Below are 25294 nucleotides of genomic sequence, written 5' to 3'. Positions count from 1 at the left end.
CGTATTTTTTTTCTTGGTTTAATTCATCATATGTCCGCTGAAATGTCAAAGGAAATTAAAGCAAGTTGTTATGTAAATCCTTGTGGGTACACGTTTCATATCTGAAGAATAAACGTTATGACAAAAAAATGTTATATGTTTTCTTGTTTGATTTTTTTTGTTGTTGTTTTTATGTAGTGCACGTAAAACATTATATTGCTTTTCCCTTGCAAATGACAGCTACCACTCGGCTGTTCACCTGTGAATGCCATTCCTCCTAACCCAGCAGTACTTGGTGAATGGACCAAGGACAGATTTTGCTTTCTTACTTTTAGAAGCTCTCCCCTTTGCCACATGGAGAGGATGAATGAGTCTCAGATATTACATATGCTTATCACCAACCTCCTTTCCGGCTTTGTGTCCTGTTGGAATTACTTTCACATTGGGACGATCCTGATTAGATCACTTATCGCATCTTATGTTTCTGAGTCTTCAGTGGTGTAGTAGAACATCATTTTACATAGAGAAAATTGGGGCATTTGTATTGAATCTATAGTTCAATTACTGAATAACTCTTCCTGTTTTTGCAGAATATCAAGGTAGTCACAGGAAGACACACTTTACTTTCCACTGATTGGATGGGAGGAATTTTTGACCTTGGAAAGTGGAGATGGTGTTGCTATGGAAACTAATAATTCTGCTGCCATTCATGAGCTGCAGCACAGGTAAAATGTTCTACTGTTGGTGTTTGTGATTGATAAATCTGTATCAGTATCATAATTCTTCTAGAAAGGCGAAGCAATTACCAAAACTAACCGTACTTATTCGCATGAACAAGTGATTAAGGAGCTTTTCGTTAGGACATCCTTTAATATTAAGCAACATAAGTTGCTGCCTTTGAACCAGGGAAGCATGTTTCAAGATCATAAGAAAAGTGTACTTCAGGTAATAGCTTTTAAAAACATTGTAAACTGCAGCAACTGAGGAAAAATTACAACTGTCACTTTGCTAACAACATGCATGTGAAAAGCATTTCCTAGCCACAGCACAATCAGGTCCCAAACCAGCAAGTTTAAAGGACAGAACACCACTGTGAGGTATATGGAAGTTTGGTGTCTACACTTAACAAAATACCACACCTTTATGTCTCGGCTGTACTCAGAAAGTGTCTTTAAATCACATTTAAATTCATTGATGAGATCCCAAACTGGTGAGAATCACAAGGACTGCCAAAACGTAAATGCCAGAAATGAAGGGAAATCTTGCTTCTTTCCTAAAGCAAATGCAGACGTTTCTTCCTTCTTTGTCTCCAGTTGGCATGGACCTTCACACAACCCATGTGGTCAGCGATCTAAATCCAGGGCATCATCTCTATCCTCGGGTGGTATTCAGTGGAGAAAGTATGGTTGGAGGAAGCAGAACTGCTTTTCCCCATTCTCCTCCATAAATATGCCTTGTACTTAACTGTGAGCAACTTTTTGCTGCTGTACTGTAAGGCACAGTGCTCTTTTCTTCCTGGAAGGCCATTGCTCACCACAAAGATTCACTATTCTGAGTTGATTTGGTTTTTTGAACCTTTCTTCTAATTGGAAACGTGTAACTGGACAATTCTGTTTCATAAAATCCTGTAAGTGGAATTAATGCTTATGATTCATTACAGACCCGTCTGAGACCAGGCTCTGAATGGTAACTTTGAGGTTATAATGAATTTGGGGATGAACTGACCTTTCACACTGTCTGTGATAGAAACCATGACAACTGACTTTTGCCTATAATTAGTATATTGAACTCTAAATAGCTGGTATGTTACTCGTGTACTTACGAAGAAATTGTGTTAAAGTAACCTCAAATGATACTTAAATTAATTATGTACTGCATGAGTCAGCAACTGTTTGAAATGAAGAAGCTACAGAAGCAGACTGGAGTAGTATTTTAAAATACTATTTAAATTAAACTGCACAGTATTTTGTCTATTAATAGTTTCCAGGTGAAAACGTAAATCTCAGGACCTGACATTCTGTCAAATCAATACTAAGTACCTGTTCCAGTAACAAACAGCCAACATTTTAAGGACTTGATAATACACAGTTTGCAGATTTCAAATAAGCAGTCACTCCTTTAATCCCAGATATGCTGAAGAAAACATAGCAGCATGTTTAGGAGCACAAACTTCCCTTTAATTGCCTGCAATTGTAACCACACTGGGAGCTCACTGCACTGCCACAGCGTTTACCTGCCCTACTTGGCTGCTTCTTACAGATTGCTTCCTTCTTTTCTCATCTAAATAAAGGTCTTATAGTGATCATAGGACACCCCTATGATTTCTTGATGGCTTTTACCAGTTGTGAAGTAAACGGCAGTCCTGAAATTCAAAGCACTGTTGAGGCACAGTACACCTTAGTGATGAACATGATCTTGTTTTATATTTCCAAATATAACCTTTCCCTTCTCTTTTTTTTTCACAAAGCTTTCATTTTTCAAACTTTTTGTCATCTTCATCTTTCTTGCTAGAGGATCATCTTTTAATGAGACCAGAATCCCAGGCCAACAGAGTTAAAAGATATTAGGAGCTCTCATTTACGTTAATGTGTTCAGGTTTTTGAAGACTTAATAGCTAAAAATGTAAATGATCTATATTCCTAAGCACCAAGAGCAGATCACGATGGCACCTGTGTCCTGATTCAGCTGTCAACTGAAGAAATTGCAGAGTGCCTACTGACTTTGCCTAGATAAGTTAATTTGTACCTGAGTGTAAATTACGAATGTGGGCTTATGCTGATTTTTACTAGGTGGCATTCTGTAATAGTCAAAGTTGCAGTTAGGGGTTCTTTGATTTATTACATGGATGGCTCACGTCAATGTAGAAGTGATGGAACTGAGTGTGAAAATTCAAGACTAGTCACAGTGCTGGAGAGCATCCTTGTGGGCTGGGACTTGAAAGATAATTCAGGTTGTTAGATGACATTGGTCAGCCATTTCTTTCTTGTCTCTACCTCAGTTTTACCAGATGTGTAGAATGAGAATGAAATTGACCCATAAATGAATTTTAAGTCTAAGGGTTAAATTTGCTGCACAGTAAAGCTAGATATTATTACCCCTCAAAATGGCAGCTCAGCTACTCAAGGATCAACTTACTCTCTAACTTCTCAAATATTTGGAAAGCTTGTGGAAGGAGTAATATTTCTTCCAACTCTTGTTTTCCAGCAGTGCTTTTTTTATGTGACTCAACAAGGGTCTTGGGGGTTTTCTTGCAAGCACCTTAAGGGATAAAATAAAACAAAGTAATGTATGCATGTACACTCTACACAGTGAGGGAACTGATTACACTTTCTGATCTAAGTGAAGGACCAGAGGCGAGAAGGGTACTGAAGGTAAACACCGAGATCATTACTTTAAATTCTGTGTATTTGCTGAATGGATGTATGACAGCCATCTCTATGCACTGTTGCTGAAATTTAAACGTTGCTTGATGTTAACGTGCCAAGCAAGAGTGCTCACTTTATGTATTAAAGATTTAGACAGAGAGGTTGATCTGAACAGAAGTGTGGCCTAAGCATTCAAGGAAGAAAATAACTGAAGAGAAACAGGTGCTATTTGGTTTTCCCAGTGGATGCTTTGAATACATGACACTGGGAGAGTAAACAAGTCTGTTGGTACGTCTCTTCACAGCACCATATGTACAGTTCCACTTTGGCACCAATTTCACTGTAACTATCTCAGCTTCCCTGCTTCCTTCCTGCACTTCTCTGCAGCTCTTTACCATTCAGGAAGAGGAGGAGAGCCATCTTATAATTGTTTCAGCAGCTTCTCTCTTCTTCCTGGACTACTTATACAAAATTCACTTGTATCTCCCATTCTGGAGGTCTGCTGTGGTTCCCCTTTTTTCTCATTTCTGTTGGCACCTGTGTTTGAAAAACACACAAACTTCAGTGTAAAGATGGCTCTGCAGCCATCCTTTGCTCTGCTGGTCATCTTGGAAGCAAGCAGATTTTTCAAGGTTAAAGATGAAGAAAACAGAAAGTGTCGGGCACTTAAAAATAGCTGTGGACAATGTAAATCTGAAAAGCCAACCAGTTATTCCGAAGTTCTATTTTGGAAATCAAGCAGTAATTATGTTTTTACAGTCTGTTGGCTTCTTAGACAAAACTCAGTTGAAGATGCAACTACAACCTCCTGGGCTCTGTTTTGGCCCATCATTTTGAAACTGCTAAATTAGGGAGAGAAATTTCCTGATGTAAAGTGTCCTGACACTCCTTTGGGTCACAGCATGATGAATATTGAATACATCACATCCCACGCTCTGCCTGCAGTCTCTTGCAGATTTATTGTTAGCATAACAGCACCTTTAGGAATGGAACAGCAGACCATATATTTTAAGACAAGTGACATCTTTGCTATTTCTAACAGCAAACTGTGGAGAAGAACTAGTCTAGCCCAAAAATGTTAGGGCGTTAAATGTTAGACCTGAGGCATTCAGAGACCCACTGATGAGTCAGAGAAAGATAATAATCAGGTCTCCCTTGGACAGCATGGAAGTTCTGATGACTTTGGCAAACAGTGACCCTGAAAGCTGTGTTTCTGTAAGCCACTTCCAAGCATCTGGCAAGAGATGATGTCTGGTAACGCAGTGACCTTCTCAGGGGAGTGAAAACTGACATTTAAAGAAAAACCTTTATTTCCATTTTATGGGATGCCATTTGGTTCAGCTTGTTTCCTGATTTCAGTGAACAGTAAACATACTCTGGTAGAACAAAGCCAGAAAATGAGAGCACCTGGAGTCCCTGGGGCTACAGGGACTGGGAGGGTGGCAGACAGGTGGAGAGCCACAGGAAGGTGAGTAGTTCTTCCCTTGCCAGCCTTGTCCCAGCTGAAATCCAGTACTCTGAGATCTACCACTTGTGATGCAAAACCAGGACATACTTTGAATCAGCAGAAAAAAAATAGACTCTTATTAAAAAAAAGAAAAAGAAAAAGATGTAAAAACATGTGCAAGATAAATGAAAAACATGACGGATAGGAAGTGAAAATAAGTTATTTTTCTAATCCATCGCCTGGTTTTGCAGACATAGCATTTAGAAAATCTTAACGTAAATATTGCCTTAAGCTAGAGAGCAGGTGATTTGTGGGGAGTGAGCTGCTCTGCCTCTGTTCATTTCTAGAAGGGCTTACACAGAGCTGGTCTTTAATTTTAGGAATGAGGATGAACAATGTTATTATTTCCATTCCCTGTCTCTTATCAGAACTGCAAACTGTTACTAACTTGAGGGCAAAAAGGAGACAAAATAAGCCAGCATGTAAGAAATGTGAATGTCTTTCTTCAGTGCAAGGCAATGTAAAGGATGAATCCTCTTGTGACTAAGAGGAGTGCTGCTCAGGAAGCCCGTGAGCAATTTCTGGCTCTACCACTTACTGGCTACAGGAGCAGGAGGATGTTATGATGCACTGTGGAGTTATTTCCTTCATTGCTCAATTTCAAGAGAAGGATATTCACAACAGTGTGTGGTTTCAGCTGCCGTGATAACAAAGCACACGTAGAAAGGAATGATGGTGCAGCAATGATGGTAACATCAGTAAAGAAGTGGCAACAAACATTAGCAGAGCTGAGGACCCAGCTCTGCTATTTTTACACTGGCATAGTTTGCATTGGAAATCGTATCACTTGTTTTGAAAAGCAAAGTATCGGAGTAAGGCTGGGAATTTCTGAAAGCCTCACCCATTATGTTTAAGGATCTTAAGAGCTTTAATAGCTTTGCAGTAAAAAAAAAACAGAAGCCCACATCCCAGGCAGCCTTTCTGAGTGGACAATGAAGTGTATCACCATGGTGCTTCCTGTGTACACTGTATTACGTCAAACTGACTTGATGGATACAAGGAGTGATATCATCTAATGTTACATAACATGGGCTAGATTCACATTATAGAAGCACCTTCCTTATTACATTTCCTTTCCAAGAAAAAATATCTTTCTTGAATTCCCTTGAGTGCACAGGCGGATGGTGAAAAAGAGGTTAGAGCTCAGATGCTTCTTTGAGGGTCAATACACTTTCAAATTTTAGGTTGCATTGATTTAGCTGTCAGAAAGATGTTATTTACAGTTCCTGAAGTTAAGTGGAGCATGCTAGAATTCATGGAAGTCATTACTGGAGGTTTATGTTTTCTGTGTGGCTCCAGTACAGAAGTTTTTCCTTTAGGCTGAAAGGACTAACAGATTTTTATAGAGGTTTAAATAATTACCGCTTTCTAATCTCCACAATTAGTTACTTTCCTTAAAAAAGAAATGCTATTTTGCTATATTGCAACTTTTACATGTTTTCTTTCTGTTTTATACCAAGTCATTTCATCTCTTCATATGAAAGACTCATTAACTGGTACTTTAGAAACACTTCTTTTTTTCACTGCCAAGAAGTTATCAGGTAATTAAGCACTTAAAGTATTTTGAGCACTTTCTTGACCAGCAGAAGAAAATATAACTACAAAAAAAAACAAACAAAACCCCACCTTAAAATGGCATGATAATAGATCAGCGTCATAGTCAGACACATCACTGTTTTCAAGAGCATTTGGATGTAGTTTGTACATTTAATATAAATCCTACTGTCTATTTTGGAGGTGAAGGTGTGAATTTTACTTCTGAAACTCCATTTCAGTCCAGATAAGCACAAAATCAACTGCAACTGTGGGCGTGTTGTATTCTCCCACATTGCCCAGGACTTCTTCCTGGCACCAGGGTTATTCATTTGTTCAAAGCTAGAGACCTTTAGGAGGAGGCGGGCTCACCATTAAGCTAATATTTAAGACATTCTTTTGCCAAGGTTTATTATTTGAGCAGGGTGCTTTATTAAGGAATGTTCTGCTAAAGTCCCAGTGCTGGATTTTGAGATTCCCCATTTCGGAGTTGAGATGGTGGCATCTTTCTCTGATGTATAGTTACTGTAATCAAATCACGGGTATAATAATCAAATGCTTTCTCTCATGGAAAACCATTCCTCAAGTGGAGTGAGTTCCAACTGGCGTGTGGAAGGTTATGTTTAATAAAGAGCAGATGTTCTTTATGAAATGAAGAGAAACCCGGTTGTATTCTGTAACTTTCCACTAGTAGAAAAGTTCAGCAAATGAATAGTAAATATGGGAAGGATTTATTCAACTTTCAGAAAACAGACCTTGGAAGTGCAAACCATTACTCAGTCTGCTTTACTTAGAAATGGAGACCCAGATCTAATTTCCATGTGTCTTAATATTCCCATCCAGCAGATCTGCGCACACTGACATGGGTGAAGCCTTGCTCACCAGCTTTTAAGAGCTGTAACCGTATCAGCTACTTCCACATAATCACAGGCTGATCATCCCTTCCATTGTTTGCAGAAGCTTGGAAATAAAATGTCTCTAGTTATTGATTTGCTACTTCTTTTTCATTTAGTGACTATTGATTGCTGTTTATGTGTGTGTGTTTCTTGTTGAGCAGAAATTAACACTGAAAACACCTTGGAATTCACTGCATTCCTACCTGCTTGGCATTCCTGGGCAAAGCTCGCTTGTACAATCACTGTAACTGGGCTTTTCAAAAACCTATTTCATTTTCTCCTTCAGTCTCTGGCAGCCTGGATGCCGAGCTGTGTGACCTGGTGTAGGGAACCTGCTTTGGCAGGGGGTTGGACTCGATGATCTCTGGAGGTCCCTTCCAACCCCTACGGTTCTGTGATTCTGTGATTTGTATACATAACATCATTTTTTCTTTTTTTTTAACTACTATTATTCTTGGTACTTGTCTGGGGCAGCAAATGGGATCGTCACAGAGTTTGAATTTGCAGAGTCATTTCTGATAATGCAGTTTTATCTAGGCTCTGGTTCTCATGCCCGTGTTACCCACATAAGCCTCCTAGGGCATGTGGCATTTTTTTCATAACTATCTGGATGAGAAACTCTTGTGATTACCACTAAAACTGCTTGCTGTATATGCATGGGAAGCCAACTCTGAGACACACGCTGATCTGTAATTTGGGAAATATATGGATGGATTAGTCTAGCAGGGCCATGTGTAAGGGCTGGATGAATGAAAATATCTGAGATAGAGATGAACTGTTGTTGACTGAAGCTATTACTTCCATACCATCTGTAATGCTGTCCTCTCAATGGTCTTATTATATTACAGATCCTGTATTTTTTCCTAGTTTTGGTGCTATTAACTCAAAAGACAATCAAAATCTCAAGCCACATATGTATTTTCTATGAGACTAGATTATAGTCATGAACCTTAAAATAATAATGCACACAGATTCTTTTGATTTACCTTCTCTTTGTTTTTCATCCTCCAGAACTCCCCTTTTCCATGTTCTCTCATCACGTATGATGGGTGGAATCTTTCTAAAACAAACAAAAAACCCTCAATCAATCAAAACGAAAGGCAGCTTTTCACTCTCATGGCATTGCTCGGTTTCAGGAATGGTGTAAAAAGCCACACTATTCAGGGTCTGTGTTAACAATATAGTTAATATCATTAGCATCCATAGATAAGGCTCTCAGACTTCTTCTGCACTGGGAAAAAGAGACCAATTTCTGAATATGGAGGTGGGCATCAGACCAGCAGGAGACCAGCAGCCCCCACTTCTGCTTCCTGAGGTCTGCGTAAGGGCACTCCATGTGACAATCCTTGTCCCTGTAGGGTGGCTCAAAGAGGAAACTGAAGTCATGTCAGCTTTGCTGCAGGAGGTGAATCTATGGATGTTAATACTAATCTCTATACCTTTGCTTTTATACGCTTGATTTTTAGATTCATTTGGGATTTTGGCAATAGGATTCTTTTTCTCCTGTATAGTGTAATACCATGGTATTTTGTCCTTTGTTCAATATTAATATATGCTTTATTGTTCTACTCTAATTATGTTCTCATTATTAAAGGGGCAATATGTTTTCCTCTGACAGATATTGCATCTCACTGTTACTGGATATTGGTTATTCTGTGCCATTGTTATTAATAATTTGTAGCAATTGAATCAGTATTATAATATTAATCTGCTAAATCTCTTTTGCTGCTAATTAAGGCGCTATCTGTGAAATTGTTTAGCTCCAAACACCATGCTCCTGCTTTTCAACCCACTATAATTGCCTGAAAGTCATTCATTTCTTCTTACGTAAGTCAGGTCTTTTAATCAAGGCTCCTGTGAGCTTTGCCATGGTGTGAGCTGCTGTCAGTGGGAATGAAAAGTTCTCATGGACAAAGATATTTTTGTAGTGACAAATGCACCTTTCACTGTAGTCCCAGAAGGCCATAGAAATAGAATAATTGCACTTGATGGCTCCAGACTGGGCACAAAAGAAGAAGGAGGGCTTAGAGGGAAAAGTGAAAGATTACTGAAGTAATCCAACTATTGAAGATATCAGCAAGGAAAGTCACCATGGCTTGGGGATGTCTTCACAATATGTATATAAGATGACATCCATCAGACTGCATTCTTAGGAACAGGCAGCATCACTGCTGTTCCCAAGCAGAAGACACAGATGGTGTTCTTGAGCCACTAGGGAATATTTATTAATAGCTACGGGCTTTATTGATGTACGTCTAAAATGAGCGTGACTCCCTTTCTGTGGCAGGACATCTGGCATTATCTGTGCATTACAAACATTTCACACTGATCCTTGAAAATCAAAGCCACTGTTCATCTGTGTCCAGTTCCTTCTGAAATCATTCTGTCTGGGTCCACAAAGACAGCGGAGAGTCCTACTGGAACCAGTGTGCCAGAGCTGTTCTGCAGGCACTCGCGTGTGTTAGTGTGCACACCAGTGCCATTGTTAGATGGAATCTGATTTCTGCATCTTCTTCTGTTCAGTGGTATTTCAGCTATAGCAGAGCTGTAGCTACAGGCAGAGGCAGGCTGGGCTGTCCCATCTCACCTGCTGGCAGTACCACCCTGACACTGATAGGTGCGCTGTTTGCAACTTGATCTCCTTAAAAACTGGCTGATGCAAAGCTCATTATCATTTGGGAGAATCATCTCCAAAAATAGGAGCAAGTTATAAATTCAGAGAACAAACCCCTTCCATCAGAATGAGCTTTTGTTGGATTGCTGTGTGCTCTTGGACGGACATTTGTTTCTGTTCCTTTATGGCCCCCGCAGACATTCAGGCTGCCATTCCTCCCAAACTGCAGCTTTGTCTCCATCTAATAGACTGTGCCCTGAACTCAACCTTAAAATGGCTTTGTAGTTTAGAGTAAAATCCATCCAAACTTTGACTCGTGCTTAGATGGCCTTCCCACCAACAGAGCGGTGATTTATGGAACACAATTTCTTCATCCTCCCTTATTGTCTCACTTCATACACTTATGCCTAATAGTTGGTGATGATTGATTACTTTTCCTACAGTATATATAAAAAATGTATGCTGGAACAGGCAGTGTGAAAAAAATCCAGGGTTTAATCTCCACTAACGTCTTGATGAGCATTAATCAGATTTATATTTCACTCATATTAGTCTAATGCTATTGAAATCACTGGCAATAATGTAGCTTAGATCAGAATATAACATTATACCTCCAACTGCTGTTTCCAATTAGATTTGTTCTATTTTGTATGGGATGCAGTAGAGATAAAGGAGTTTTCTCAGTGTCTTTCTTGTAAACATTTGTACTCTTCCAAAAAAAAAAAAAAAGTAATAGTTTGCTCCAGGGCAGGTAAATAAAGTCATTTCTGCAGTAGATATTGAATTCATATTTGCCTGACAAGTGACCTTATCAGCTATGAGTTGTTGTCTTCTAATTAGTGTATACTTATTTTTTTCACTAAATTAACCCCCAGCCTCTGTTAAAGATAAGCTGGTGGTATACCAAATCCTGTGTAGCGTTGCTATTAAAATGGTGGTGCACATGTCCTCCTCAAATTTGCCTTAAGAAAAGTACATCTCCATTCTATTATGTTGAATTGATTATGAATCCGATAGGCAGTTAAAGAACAACCTCATAATGCTGAAAATACAGCATGAGAGCTGGGGAATAGGAACACCTCCATGTTATTAAAAATAATGTCTCAAAGTACAGAGAGCAAACAAGAAGCTGGGTCTTACTATTACTCCTGGATGTTTGCTTTGGAAAGAAATAAAATATATATACTCCTCATAACATCCAAAGCCACATGAAGTCTGTCTGGGTAGCAAGTTCATTTTTGTTTCCATATGTATTTCCAAGACTTTCAATGACAAAATGTTTAAAATCCCAAATATTGAAGGGCTTATCCGCACTAAACCTCTGGGGGTGTTTTGTAGTGATATTTGCTTTTCCAAAGCTTTTCTCAGTTCAAAAGCAGTACAGTGGCTAAAGTAGGTAAGAAACAAAGGATAATGCTCCACTCTTGGTCAGCCACATGACAGCATCAAAACGGCCTTTCCTCAGTCAAAGTGGACCTTCAGATAGTAAACGCAATGTAAAATTGCATCAGCTGCCAGTGCTTCCAATAATGTCTGTACGAAAGAAAGACTGAAGCACTGGGGACAGTATCCAGCCCAGTTCCCATTTTGTCCCTTAGAACAGCTGAAAATTCACAAGTAATTTAAGAAAACTTAACCTGAGCTAAGATTTCATGTTGCAGTCTGGTGCATACAAAACAGATACATAGCTATTTTATGGGGAAAGGATGAGAAAAGAGCACTTCTGGCAGCCCAAAGTTGGATATCACTTTTGCAGGCCAAAATAATAAACCAACAATATTTTATAACACACTGACATTTAACTAAAACTTCCATACAGTTTCCAAGATAATAGAGACGTGAAAATACTACAAAGCAAGAAATAAACTCTTTTAAACAAGGTGCACTGTAAATTCAATTGGCTGCAAATAGCAATGAAACAAAGCACTCCACTTTGTTTCCTTTCAAACTCTGCACTCTAAACCTGCCTAAATTAGACTTGTGTCTGTTGTTGATTATATCACTCCTCAGAAATACGGCTTTCAGACATTTTGTCATAACTCCACAGGTGATACCACACCACAGACACATTAAGCATCAGTCAGGATCATGCAGTTTTCCAGCAACTACATGTCAAACAAATACATTCTCAGCCTTCTGGGACAAACATGCCTGCAGATGGATGACACCAGGCTGTGATGGATGGGCTACAGCACAGCAACCCCTCACACTCATTTGCAGTGCCTTACCCTTGCATTGCAGACAGGTATTCCAATGCCAAACCCACAGAATTTGGGAGATCAAGAACCTGAACTCAGTTCTGTCATTGCAGACTGGAACCCTCCACCTGCTCTTTTTCTTCTTATGTTTTGTTTGATAATGTTTTAGTTTTATGTTACTTAATTCTGCTTTAGCACCCCTGCATTATGTTTGGCCTTTGCATTGCATGTTAATGCTCGTATAATCCCTGTGATGACACCACTTGAGTTGGTGGTGAGGAGGGACAACCCCTGTGCTGAGTGCACTCCTTCCTTTGGCGCATTACAAATCAAACTACTTTCCCCTCTTTTCACCTCTGCTTCAGTTTGAATTCCACCACTGGCATAGATGAAATGACTAATGTAATTTCTGTCTATGCAGAGAGTCCTTCTGCAGTTCTTTCTGCGCATCTACTTTTTCCCTGAATAGTTGTCATTTAATGCCCCGTTATCTTAGATGGCACTCATTTAGTGGTTTATTAAGCAGTAATTTAGCAGCCTGTTATCAGTTCCTACTGTAGCTAGGAAAAAATATGCAATTCAAGTCCGCAAGATTTGTGCAGAATTACAGCATTTTTGTGATTTTTGGATTAGAGAAAAATTACAGTAAAGGAATACATCTGAAATGGTTAGCCAGCATTTCATTATCGTCCCTTGATGGAGTCCCCCAACAGAATGTGGATTGACCTGGCTTTACTTCTGCTTCCAGCCTGGGCAGTGACATTGTACTAAACTGTGCAGGTCTCAATATACTGTGTTAAGCATAAGGAGGCCCTAAGACTGGCTTTTTCCTGCTATGTTCTGACCTTTTTGGAACGTTTTCAGGTGGGGAGAAGGCATTGGGCTTACATTAGTTTTTATTAGCTTCTTAAAAGAGAAAGGAAAACAGGAAGTTTAAATGAAAGTAAGGGCAAGCTCAGCAATCAGAGCTTGCCGTAGGCATTAATTGCAAAGAGATCAGTGTAACTCACAGCAGGAGAAAATTTGGTTTTGTAAAATAGTGTTGATGGTAAGAAAAGTCTTGATTTGAAACTACAGCTTTCAAGATCTGGATAAAATAGAAATATTAATAATTTCTGTTTCTTAAAAATTGCCGGATTACAACAAGTATTTAAGTTCAAGATGAAATGAAGCAAGAACAAAGATAAAGAGGTGCCAGCCTGCTAAAATGAAAATGGCAATCCAATAGATAGAAGTATCGATACAGGTGTATTCTTTTATAGAAAAGCATTTCTAGTTCTGGTTTCCCCCTGGAAACATGCACCAGAGACACAGAGCACAAATCTTACAAACTCTCCCCAAGTGGCACAGCATCTCATGCTCCGCCGGCTTGCTCTTGGAGTGAGTGCAGCTGGAAAAATGAACAGAGACACCCAGGAAAGCCAGTTGGGCTCCTGTTTTTAAGAGCATGGCACTGAAATGAAGCCATCAGGAGGTGAAAAGTGTAACAGAAGGCTTCTCAACTTGACCACTTTTCCCCAGGTTTTTCAGCCTGCCGATATCACCGACTCTATTTCCCCTTCATGGGCTCCTGGCCCATAACCCAGCAGTGGCTGGCTGGATTCCTCCTGAGCCCTTCCCTTCCCATCTCTGCTCCACAGTTTCATTGCAGCCCTATCAGTCCACGTATATTTTCTCCATTCCATTGTGTTTTGTTTTGCTATTTGTGCTGTCATTTTGTTGAGAATAGATTAGAGAAAGGTCATGTATTTTTTTTTCTTGAATGGAAAAGAACAGTAATTTGACAGTGAGACATCCTTGGCTTGCCGCATGTCAAAAATGTTGATATTAGCCTCTTTAAAACAGAGACTAAGGACAAAAATTGTCTGAGAACTCAATTGGTAGCTCCAGCTTTCCCAAACACGAGCATTTAAAAAATTATGTTTGTTGCTGCCACTAAATTTTAGGATGCCATTACTGAGATGGCTTTAAGTTCATTTGTATTTGCTCAGAGAAAGATCATCATGAAGATACTAAATAGTCACAGAAGATGATGGCTTCAAATAGCGTCTTTTGGCTGATCTATAATCATTTGCCTTGGCAATTTTATTCAGGAACATTAGCACTGATCACTTACGCTGTGTTCCTAATTATTTCTGAAATATTGTGCTGTTGCTCATGCTGAAATGCATAACGAGCAAAGCAGTAGGTTAGTTTGGAATGCAATGTTCTAACCAGTTTTTAATCAATGAGTGATAATGATACTTGTGTTTTGACTTTTTCTGTTTAATTGCCAGTAATAAAGCAAATCTTCATTGATGATATTTAACAGAGTTTGGTTTCATTTATCTCTGTTTCTCCTATTCATTGTGAAAGTGCCTGAGAGCTTTCAGTGCTTGACACAATAGCAAAATACACAGTACAGTCTTTTTTTTCTAGGTTGCCCAATCTTTTCCACAATAGATGGGTTATGAAACCCTTTTGTGGGGAAATATTGCACCTTCGTGTTATCAGCTGGTTTTCAGAATGCACTGAATGTCTGATGGTGGAGCTACGTCCCATGAAATCCCAGCCATTTCTTTTCTGAGAAAGAAGCTTTATACATCACTATTTTCCTTCTGCTGTTTATGATACTCAGGATTTTTATTTCTTTGTTTTTCCTAGAATGCCAAAATAAGAATAATTAAATAGAAGTGGCCTAGGGATGAACCAGATCTGCAGGTTCATAGCAAAGGTGCATCCAACCTATCGCATAGCAGCCAGACAAAAGCAGACACATAAAAAAGAGAGAGATGCTTTATAGCTGGAATACTCTATTACTTCCTCACTACATACAAAGCAGCACAGAAGGGGAATGGTTTTATTTGGAGCTGTGGACACAGAGCAAAGGAGCATGCCATGGCCTTGCCCTGCACAGCCTGCAGCTTTTCTCAATCGGAATGGCAATAAAAGGAGCTAGGAGCAACATGGAGATGGGTCTGCTTGAACCCTGAGTGTTTTGACCAGCCAGTTATCAGTATTGAAATGAAAACGACCTGATATCTAGTTTAATTTTAAGTTCTGTGTTTAGTTTCCGTCTACTAAAGTAGTTTCAATTCTGTGACAGCAAGATTATGAAAATCAGTCCTCACAACATATGTGAGATAATACCTTACTTGATAAATCTAATTAAAATAAGGATCTTCCTTTGGTTTAGTAATGTTATAAACACCTCTTGTATTCCCCCTCAATTACATGTTAGAAAATAAAAAACCCTTTAATCTTGTCTGGCTTGACACTGCCTTGATTGGTTAAGATGATTTTTTCCCAAGATTTTATTCCCCAACTATCAATCATTGGCAAACAAGGAGTGACAGTCTGGGATTCCTTTCTCCTATGTTCTAAAGAGTTTTACCATGGTGATAATTTGTGCTAGGAGGATAAATTCTCTCCACGTGACTTTCTTTTATTCTCTTCATGATTTTTATTATTCTTAAATATTATTCCAGAATATGAACCTTCCCATCTGCATACAGAATCGTTTCTGGTGTCAGGTTCTTATGGCTAGTTCCTGCCTCATTCATACCTGCTATTTAAGCCTTGGTGGGAAAAGCTAACATCATTGAAACAGCTTTTTAGTTCCAGTTATTTAAAGTAAATAAGCAGAATTTAAATAACGTGTACACACAGCTTAAACATCCACCTCCAATTTAGGTCCCCTATAATGGTGATTGTATCTAGCTTTGTACAAGGTCTGGGAGTCATAATACTGCAAAAAACAAAACACTGCTTCACATTACGACATGTTTCTTATTGAACATAAATGGGAATTACAAAGCATGCCCTCTGGAAACAAAAGAGGAATTGTTGTTTGCTTTAATACATTCAGGCTACTTGCAAACTCGCCCTTTTCATCATTTCTTTTTCATTCTAATGTGGCTGGATTTTTGCTGCTAAGTATCTGCGTGAAAATAACACAGCTGTCATCGATACCCAATAGCTCTTACACACAGAATTGGTACTGTTTTTGAACACCATCATTTACTACACATGATAAAGCTCATATGAATAGAAGAGCAAAGACAGGTCTTTGCAGATGTCTTCCCTCTTTCCTTACAATATGCATATTTTTTTTGCTTGTAAAAATCTATGTGTACTATGCATGTAAGCATTTAAGTGTAGGCTAAATGTAAGTTACGTAGCACAGTGTTTTCACATACAAGACTGGAGCTTCTGTTGCAACTACTCTGTTCATTAGGGATTGATTCAGTGCCCACTGAAGTTCATGAAAGGCTTTCACTGACTTCAGAGCACTTTGGCTCATAAGTTGACTCTCTAAATAGGAAAAGAAAGAGCTTGATGGAGCATGAAACTATATCTATTGCCAGCCATAAAACCGGTAGCCAAACTTAGCACCCATCAGGCTGCTGAGTGTTTTCTGTGCTGAAATTACAGTCACACTGGGGGAAAGGAAAAAAAAAAAAAGACTTATTCTTATAAATGCAGCTGTATTTGATTTGTTTTTTTTCCCAACAGATTACTCAGGTCTTTCTGCCATAGGGTGGGAAAGAAAAAAGGTGCCAGGGAAGATTTGTGTAAATGATCTTGAAGGTTTAAAGAGTTGGTTGTCTCAGATACTTCAGCCAAGAACGTGGAGAGGGCGGGGAGCAGAGTAATAAAGCATTTCATTCCGAGTCCTTGAAACTACACATACAGTTTATTCTAACATAGGAAAAGGAGAAAAGAGAGACAGGGCTGTTCCTTCCCCAGCACACGCTCAGGATCTGCAGGAAGGAGGTGGGGGAGCGGTTCCTTTTTGTCTCTGTCTCTGGAGTCACTGGATGGGAACTAGGGATGCAAGGCAAGATGCTTAATGAAAAGACTGAAATGACTCTGAGCATAAAGTTTGGAAGAAGTTTTTCATGAAGCAGTTGGGGTTTTTTGTTTGTATTTCATGTTGAGCGTAAGAACTCTGTAGCTTGCTGAGTTGTTATGTACTCTTTGAAGCTAGTGATTCTGTCTCTTACAGTTTAGACTGTGCATCTGTCAATAGGGGAAATGAAGCTTTGGAGTCATCACCAAGAAAAAAGTGGAGTTGGCCAACGCTAGCAGTGGTAAAAATTATCTGTGCTTAATTAGTGAAATCCACTTAAGACAGTAAATCATAGTTACATTTTACACCAAAAAAAACACCAATAATAATAGTTGCAGAAAAACAAAGTGTTGGATTTGTTTAACTGGCAAGATATCACACGATATAGCTGTTATCTTTTCCTGTATTGTAAATTATTGAATTAAGCCTTCAGTCAGTTTGGCAACAGTGCCAAATGAATATCACAGCAGTACAATGCAGCAAACAGTATCTCTCATTGAATCTGTGTCTCACTTATAAGCGAAATTACAGTGAACAAAGTGCTTGTGCAGTAGATTGGAAAAGGTTCGTTATTATTTATTCATCTTGCCTGGTAACACAAAAACTAATGAAATTTCATTGAGAAGAGTGCACGTCAAGATTACTATACATCATAAAGACACATCCCTCTAACTTCATTGTGGATATTTGTCTCTGTAATTAGATGTCTGTTCCACAATAGTTCTGTATCTGAAGGACATGGCCAAGTTCATGACATAAAACAAATCACCTGCACAAATGAAAAGGCTTCCTTTATCTTGTCTACATCTTGCACGGTAGCACAAAAGCCTTCAGAAATCTTTCCATAAGGGCCACGAAGCCATGCACGGTTAGCAATTCCAACATTGTTCCTTACTTGCTTTTTATTTTTAATTAAGTATTAAGTTATTAATATAGTTCATACGTTGCGGTATTTGTATTCCCTATAACCATTTGGAGCACAGTGTTTTTACACATATCTGTACAATACATTTTTCATAACTCTCTCTTCATCTTTAGCCCAGTGTGGAAATCAGCAAAGCACCGAATGGTGCAGAGTGCATCAGTTATGAGCAATTGTACAACACTGCAGCTTAAACTTATGGAAAAGAGTATTTGGGGAATATTTTGCATATGAATTGAATGCAGTTAACATCATGTGGATGCGGGGTTAGGTTTGATTGCAGTACTCAGTAGGACAGTATGAGAGACACCAAAATTTGGCAATTAGAGATCTATCATTAATTACTTTGTAATTAGAAGGTATGCATCTATTAGACCAAAGTGCAGGTGGAGAGTAAATTCACTGATACCCAATTATATTTTAAAAAGTGCTTAAAAGTTAAAGCAATAAAGGTTATCATAATAAAACTGTAAAAAGTGACGGAAGCTTTGGGTTTGGACAAAAACTTTTGTCGGCGTGTGTGGACAAGGCTCATAATTCAAGACTATAGTCAGATTTGCATAGTAATCCATTATTGGCTGTGATATGTTAAAATCTCGTTTCGTATGTAAGGTTCTGGCAAATCTGTCAGCTGGCTACTAGTAATTAATGTCATTTTTACACACTTATTGTTTGTTTTCACACTCAAGTACCTAAGGAAAATGCAGAGTTGGAATATAACCTGAGGATGGACTCGGTGAATATTTTTCAAAGAATAAAGTTTAGAGAATATAGGATTGCTGAGCTGAAGATATTTAATGATTATGTGCCATTTGCCAGGGCTGGAGGAGCTGCACGGCTCTTTTCACCTGCTTAAAATCACTATTTGTCTGCAAGGATGGGGCACTGCTGGCCCACAGAGCCTGTATCCCAGATGAAAGGGATGCCTTGCACCATTGACTGTCATTTTATAGATGGCTTCATAAAGAAAACCTGAGCTCGAGCACTGAGCTTCAATTCATTACTGAGTTTTTCAGACTTCAGCAGGGCCAGGACTTCACCCCGCGTGCCGCCCTGACGCCCACCTTTCTCCCCACATCACAGACAGTTAAGTGTCTTTCTGGTTTGGGTGTCTGATAACAGAGACAATGTGGAATTTCACCACTACTCCCAGTTTGACTTTTTTGATAGAAGCTGCAACTTGAAAGGAACCCGGTGTCTCTAGAGCTCTGTACATCAGTGTCTGAAAGGAGAAAACACATGAAAGTTGAAGGCCCTTTGGGGAAATCCTACAGGTTTTAGGTTGCTTCTGCCTGCTCAAACCTGTAACATCTCTTCTAATCTCGTTTCTCTGTATATAAGCCTCCTGCTTCACTCTCTGATTAAGAACCGAATGAGAAGGAAAGGAGAGTAGCCTGCTTCCCATTACCAGTAATATTGACAAGCTTTTTTTCTTTTTCTAGGAGTGCTTCCATGGTCCTTTTTGGCTTCTCACTTCTTTGCCCATCTTCTCTTTCAGTGCTAACATGATTCTTTGCACCGATGTGCATTACTTAAGTTCACACTTTCCTGTTAACAAACAACGTCTCATCCATTACCTCTCATTTTGCATCAGTCATCCTCCTTAAAGTCTTTGAGCTACCAGATCCAAGCTTTGGATGACAAAAATAATCATTCCATTCAGCTCCTGTCAAAATTCAATCAAAAGCCCCAGTGTTATTTGCCAGGAAAGACTCAATCATATTTAAAGACCTGTGAGCTCTATAAATTCCCCCCTCTTCCAATTAAAACTTACTGATGTCTTAAGTTTTGAAGAAAATTAGACAGATTTTGAAGTCATTTTGATTTTTCTTAGTTTTCTCTACTTATGCTGTCATTACAAGGAAGTCTCTAACTCACATGTCCCGTCCTTTATACTAGAAATGACAGGTGTTTTACTATCAAGCTGATTTAAAAGAGGCCTCTTAATCAGGTGTCAGCCTTGGCCCATAAAGTCATATTAATGTTTTGGATCAGATATGAGGCTCTATCTAAGGCACATTAAGAAAGATTCATTAGAAACTCACTACCCCTGGAATTTACAGCCTTCCTGGAACTTAATAGCCTGGATAAATTTCTCCTTATCTGGTTTGCTTATGTGAATTATGGCAGTTTTGCATTTAGAGGCTTTTTAGAGTACAAGTTTTACTGTTATTCTGGCCTCTTTTTTCTTATGATCTTCAGTAAGTATACACTAATATTTCTGCCTAGGAGCAGCACGACCCCTCCAAGCCTACCGCCTGGCTCCAAGCAAACAGTACTACAGAGTTTGTCATGCGTATCTTTGGAGAAGATCATGGAGGCTTGCATTGAATTTGGAGAATAGAGGGGAAATATATGGCCATTCTCTACACCAAATGCAAAAGGATGCATCAGGAAATTAGATATGACCAATCTGACCTTTCATATAAATAAGAGATGGACTTAAAGTACACCATCGGCTCTGAAAGTGCACATCATTTCTCACGGACTTGGTGGTATTCTCTGTTACGGATTAGACACCAAGAAAAGGATATTAAAAAGAAAACAAAATAATAGCATGAAGCCACCTTCACTAAAATAGACAATCTTTCTGTGACAGATGCTGCAGCACGTCTACCATAAAGGAGCTGTCTGTTAGGGTACATGTAAACCACAGTTCCTCATTCAACCTTGTGTTGTATTAAAGACTCTTAAAGGACATAGAAGAATTTAGATGTTGAGAAATCTGCAAAAACAAACAAACAATAAGACTTCATGAGAAATAGAAGAAACTGTGGTTTGTTTTACAACCATTTGATTGGGAAACTGCAAGACAGAGAAAAAAAGGATTTAGGCTCTTGAGTACATACTGGGAGACATATAATATTTCTGAAGAACCTGTAGATAGAAAGGTAATATGGTGCCTTGAATATACTTGAGTTAAAGCTTCTTTAATTGCGTTTGCTTCAAATGTCCAGTAGTTACAGATAAGTCAGAAAATATTTGGAGCCTACATTAAATTCACGTATAGCATCCAATGTTCAGTGGAATGAGAAAGTTACGGAAATTAATATTTTATGTGATTTAGTTCATTTTATGGTCTGTTATGTCTCTTATAACATCACATATAATATTCAGCCAAGTTTAATATTGTACCTTCAAACCAGTAGCTCATCTCAGATCTTTTACTAGCCAGACTTTATATCCTAAATAGAAAGGATGTATTTTCTCTTTCTGGAATGCCCATGCCTATATGCCTATATAACATGAATGCCTATATAACATGAGATATTCTTAAAATGAGTTGTGCCCAGCCAAACAGCTATTGTGGTATAAAACAAATCAATCTTCCTTGACTGCTACTTTGAATTTTACTCCAATTCTTTTGAACGATATTTCTCACAACTGGGCTGGCTTTCTGAGTTTCTGAAGGATACACACGGTAAAGTGGGTATCAGACATGTAGAAGTGGGTATGTTAAGATATGTAGAAAACATTGTGGTTATAAGGTGTCGTTCTTAAAGAGGTCAAAAGAGCTGAGGTGTGGAAGGTTTTTTCATCATCATTCCATATTTTGGCAAGAGGTTTTTTCTTTTAGATCCAGCAAAGTGGAAAAGTTTGACCAAATCCATCAGTAGAAAACTATTTTACTTCTAGAAAAACATCAGTGTTAACTTCTCAGTTTAGTTGAAAATATTTTAGAGATGAAATAAATATTTTTTAAAAATAAATAAATTACATTTTAAAAATAAATCTTCAGATGAGTCAAATTATTCATACAATTCCGGGATTAGGACTCTCAGAAAAGCACTGAGTGTCAGAAAACGATGACAGCTGACAACAGTGCTGATCTGGGTGGTTTTTTGTTTTTTTTTCAGATCTAGAGGAAATACATTGGAGTGGTTAAAAGTACAAAAGCACTCGAATATGTATACAGCTGAAAGCTGATACAGAGGATCTGATTTTTGATGTGCACTGTGTGCAGTCACTCCTGGCACTGAAAAAGGTGCTTGGGCTGACGTGGTGCCAGTGACGAGCTGACCTGGCTAAGGTGAAGCTTGGAGAAGTGCCTGGGGCACCAGCTGAGTTAATGCATCAGGACTGCTGCCCATCTTCAGGGATGCAGGGAGAAACTGCTGGTGTCAGCTGAATAGGAGCTATTTGCAGCAGCTTAGAAAATCCTCTAGGGGCTACAGGGCTATAGAACAAGAAGGTTGTAGTGGGCAACCCATGCTTGCGGTGATTCCAGAAGGTGGGGCGAAGCAGCAGCTGTGAGGAAATATGTTGTAAGTTCCTTCTCTTGTTAGTGACAAACAGATAAAATAGATGAATAAGACCAGATATGACTACTGCCAACATTTACATTGCTTCCAGAACATGACTGAAGAGCTACCAGTCTTTAAGTTCACGTCTCTCCCAAGATACCTGCATAACTGCACTGCAAACTTCCTGGGTTTCTTGGATTTGTGAAAACTATCTGAGAAATAAAGGATGATCCAGTTGCTAAGCTTTACTCAAAGATTAGGAACCATTTCTTTGTTCTCTCACAAATCACTTCACCTCTGTGCATGTTTTTCTGCAGGAACTGCTGAGACAAACAGTCCTTGCTGCAGCCCACGTCTGTTGTCCCTTTGTGATTTCAAGCCCTAATTAGGTTCTGTGTGTCAGCAACAGGAACAGGTTCTAGTGAAAATGCATGATGAATGATCCAACTTTATGTTATGCTACCGCTCCTCTAAAAGAGCCCAAAAGTAAGAAAAATATATATATAAACCTGAAACCAAGCTGGTATATTATATGAAAGTACTATTAAAGCAAAAGTGGTGAAAGACTAAGGAGAAGATCTCACTCTTCACCAGCTGAGCAGGGAGATACAAGCTGCGAACACAGAAAGTCACAACATCATCCTTTTCTGCTTCCAGTCTCAAACTAAACCATATGTATGAGGTAGATGTGGAAGATTTAATATGTGGCAGTATAATTTCCATAGAAGACATGCAAAGAAGGTGGTTTTAACTGTCACTTGCTTAATAAATCACCAACACCTGGGATATGTGATTTTATTATCAATCAGGCTTGAAATATTTCCTCCCTAATGGCAAAATGTCTGAAGGTTCTCTCTCTGCTGAATATAATAGTAGACCTTAACTTTTGACCAAAAGGAAAAGACACCAAAGGACACTTTTGTGCGTAAGGACATGCTAAAGTTGTCTAATCTTAAATTATTGTTTTTGTTTTCTAGGGGAAGAAACACTACACGGTCCTATTTTCATTCAAGAGCCATCTGATATCACTTATTCCATGGGCTCAGTGAATCCAGAAGTCCTACTGAACTGTACAGCTAAAGGACATCCCCTCCCCAGCTACAGGTGAAGTCAACTTTGGAAATGTGCCATCTCACTGTAAATCTTTTAGCCATGTTTTTAATCAGAAGTAGACTTCAATGCGAGGCAAATGATCAAGGCAAGCCTGGTGGTAGCAGGAAACCTTGACCCTGCAGCCAGATGTTGGGGCTGGGTTTGCTGCTTTTCCTTGGGACTGCTCATTTACACTCGAAATTGAAGCAAGTTTACATTTGTTGCTTTTATTTCAAAAAGAAAATGTGCGTACATAAAACTATATAGGCATGGCATCAAATAATTTGAAGCCTACTTCAAAAGAACATCTGAGGGGAAGAGGAAGAAAATGGTGAAAATTTAAAAGCTACTGGGTTAAAGAAAATGAAAGGAAAATATTTTTGCTAGTCTACTCAAGAAAATTGACAGAGGAAAATAAAGCCCAGCACTGAAAATTGTCCCTAAAGTATTTTAAAACCTACAAAATTACTTCTGAATCCTCAGAATAGCTGTGAAAAATGGGAAGATGGAGATGCTGTGCATCTGTATTTTCTAAAACTTTCTGCACATCTATAAATGCTATGAAAGCAAAAGAGCAACATCCTTGCCCGTTCCTAATTCCAAGATTTCATGTATATATTTATAGTGTTTATCTAGAGAAACAGCAAGGCACAGCTTTGATATCTAGCTTACAACACTCTGTAGACTCACTTAATAAAACCTTGGTACATAGGAAATGTTTGTTTTTTCAATAAATATGGACTCATTGCTTAAAATGTAGCTTGATGCACCAAGGGTTTACGAACCTGAGCCTAATAAGGTGAAAAGCTGGATATATGGAAAAGGAAGGATGGTGCTTTCTTCAGAAAAGAAGAGTGAACTAATAGTCTGGGAAAAGGAAAGTGAAAAACAAGAACTAATTCATCCAGCGTGTGAGAGAAAGCTGTGTCCCCTACCAAATACTTAGGCACTACTCCTTCTATAGCTTTTAATTGCTCACAAAAGAGTTTTCCTCTGTACAGTACAACTGCTAATTATGAACTTGGCTTTTGTGCTCCATGTTTTCCAAGCATTGTGCCAGCAAAGAAGTAGTACTTCATCACCTTTTCCCAGTGCTTCTTCTCTTCATATGAGAAGAAATCCTCATCCAGGTCCCAACAGATTGATTTTTGCAGTTTTCAGCACTGTCATCCACTGTTTCATGTCATCCATCCATTTCATATCCCATTATATAGGCAGCTTCCTCAGTGACATGTAGAAGTTATTAATCTGTGTATTCAACCCACAGACTCTGTGCATCCACAACCAGTAGTAACAGTCGATTTCATTAGGTGGGAGAGCTGTGAAGTCTCATCAGGCATCCAATATTCCTATTTTCCTTTCCACTTTCTTATGCTCTTTAGCTGTCCTTTAGTTAATTCATTTTTTTTTCCTTTGCCTTAATTGCTCTGGCAAGGCCAGATCAACATCTGGGGATGGATCCTGCCCCATCTAGGTCAATTAGAAGTTATCAGACCGTCACTGCTGCTACAACAACTTGGGAGCTTTTTACCAGGACTTGAAAGGAGCAGGAAGTCTTCAGCACATTTCTTTGATTTCAGTAGAGCTAATATCAGTTTTATCAGATAAGGATTGAGCCCATATATTTGAAGTTCCAACAATTTTAGATAAATCAAGCACAGTATGAAATGTTAATAATATCCTTTGCTGACTGATAGAAAAGAACAGCTTGGACTATAGCAAGACTTTTCCTTGATTCATAACTATAAAACCACTACAATAGGAATAAAGTTAAGCCCAAACTAATTTGCTATTTAGGAACTATTTGGATAAATAAATATTATGATTAGAACCTTTCCTTTACAGAAAAATCTTATTTTTTATGTACTGTATTACATTCTTAAAGACTCATTAAATATATTAATGACCTTTTGCAACTTCATTTCAAAATCCCATCACAATGCAAGAATCGCATGGGGTTGAATCATGCCTAAAGAGAAAAAAATGAGAGGAACTGATTGCCTCTCCTGGAAATAATAGCAAACATAGATCTGATTACTGATGAAACAAAAATAGAGAAATATCTCTGATTTTTTTGTGAATATGTTGGGAAATCTAGATAAATATCCCGTTA

At 38.6% G+C, this 25294-nt stretch overlaps 1 protein-coding gene across 6 annotated transcripts in view; it reads left to right on the top strand.

The window, feature by feature from the left end:
* The window catches only part of CNTN6 (contactin 6), a 130091-nt gene that overhangs the window by 24789 nt on the left and 80008 nt on the right, over window positions 1–25294 (top strand). For 5 of the 6 annotated variants that reach the window (XM_072347082.1, XM_072347084.1, XM_072347083.1 and 2 more), the window contains exons 2-3: window positions 570–704; window positions 23067–23193. In XM_072347082.1, the coding sequence (XP_072203183.1) occupies window positions 650–704; window positions 23067–23193 (182 nt within the window). In that variant the 5' untranslated portion in view covers window positions 570–649. Of the gene's footprint in view, window positions 1–569; window positions 705–23066; window positions 23194–25294 lie in introns of those variants that run through there. The other variant, XM_072347085.1, reaches the window with a different exon arrangement.

The sequence above is a fragment of the Excalfactoria chinensis genome, chromosome 12 (assembly GCF_039878825.1).
Source record: "Excalfactoria chinensis isolate bCotChi1 chromosome 12, bCotChi1.hap2, whole genome shotgun sequence".
NCBI lineage: Eukaryota > Metazoa > Chordata > Aves > Galliformes > Phasianidae > Excalfactoria > Excalfactoria chinensis.
Note: the sequence above shows the minus strand (reverse complement) of the source record. Positions and strands in the feature narration are given on the sequence as shown.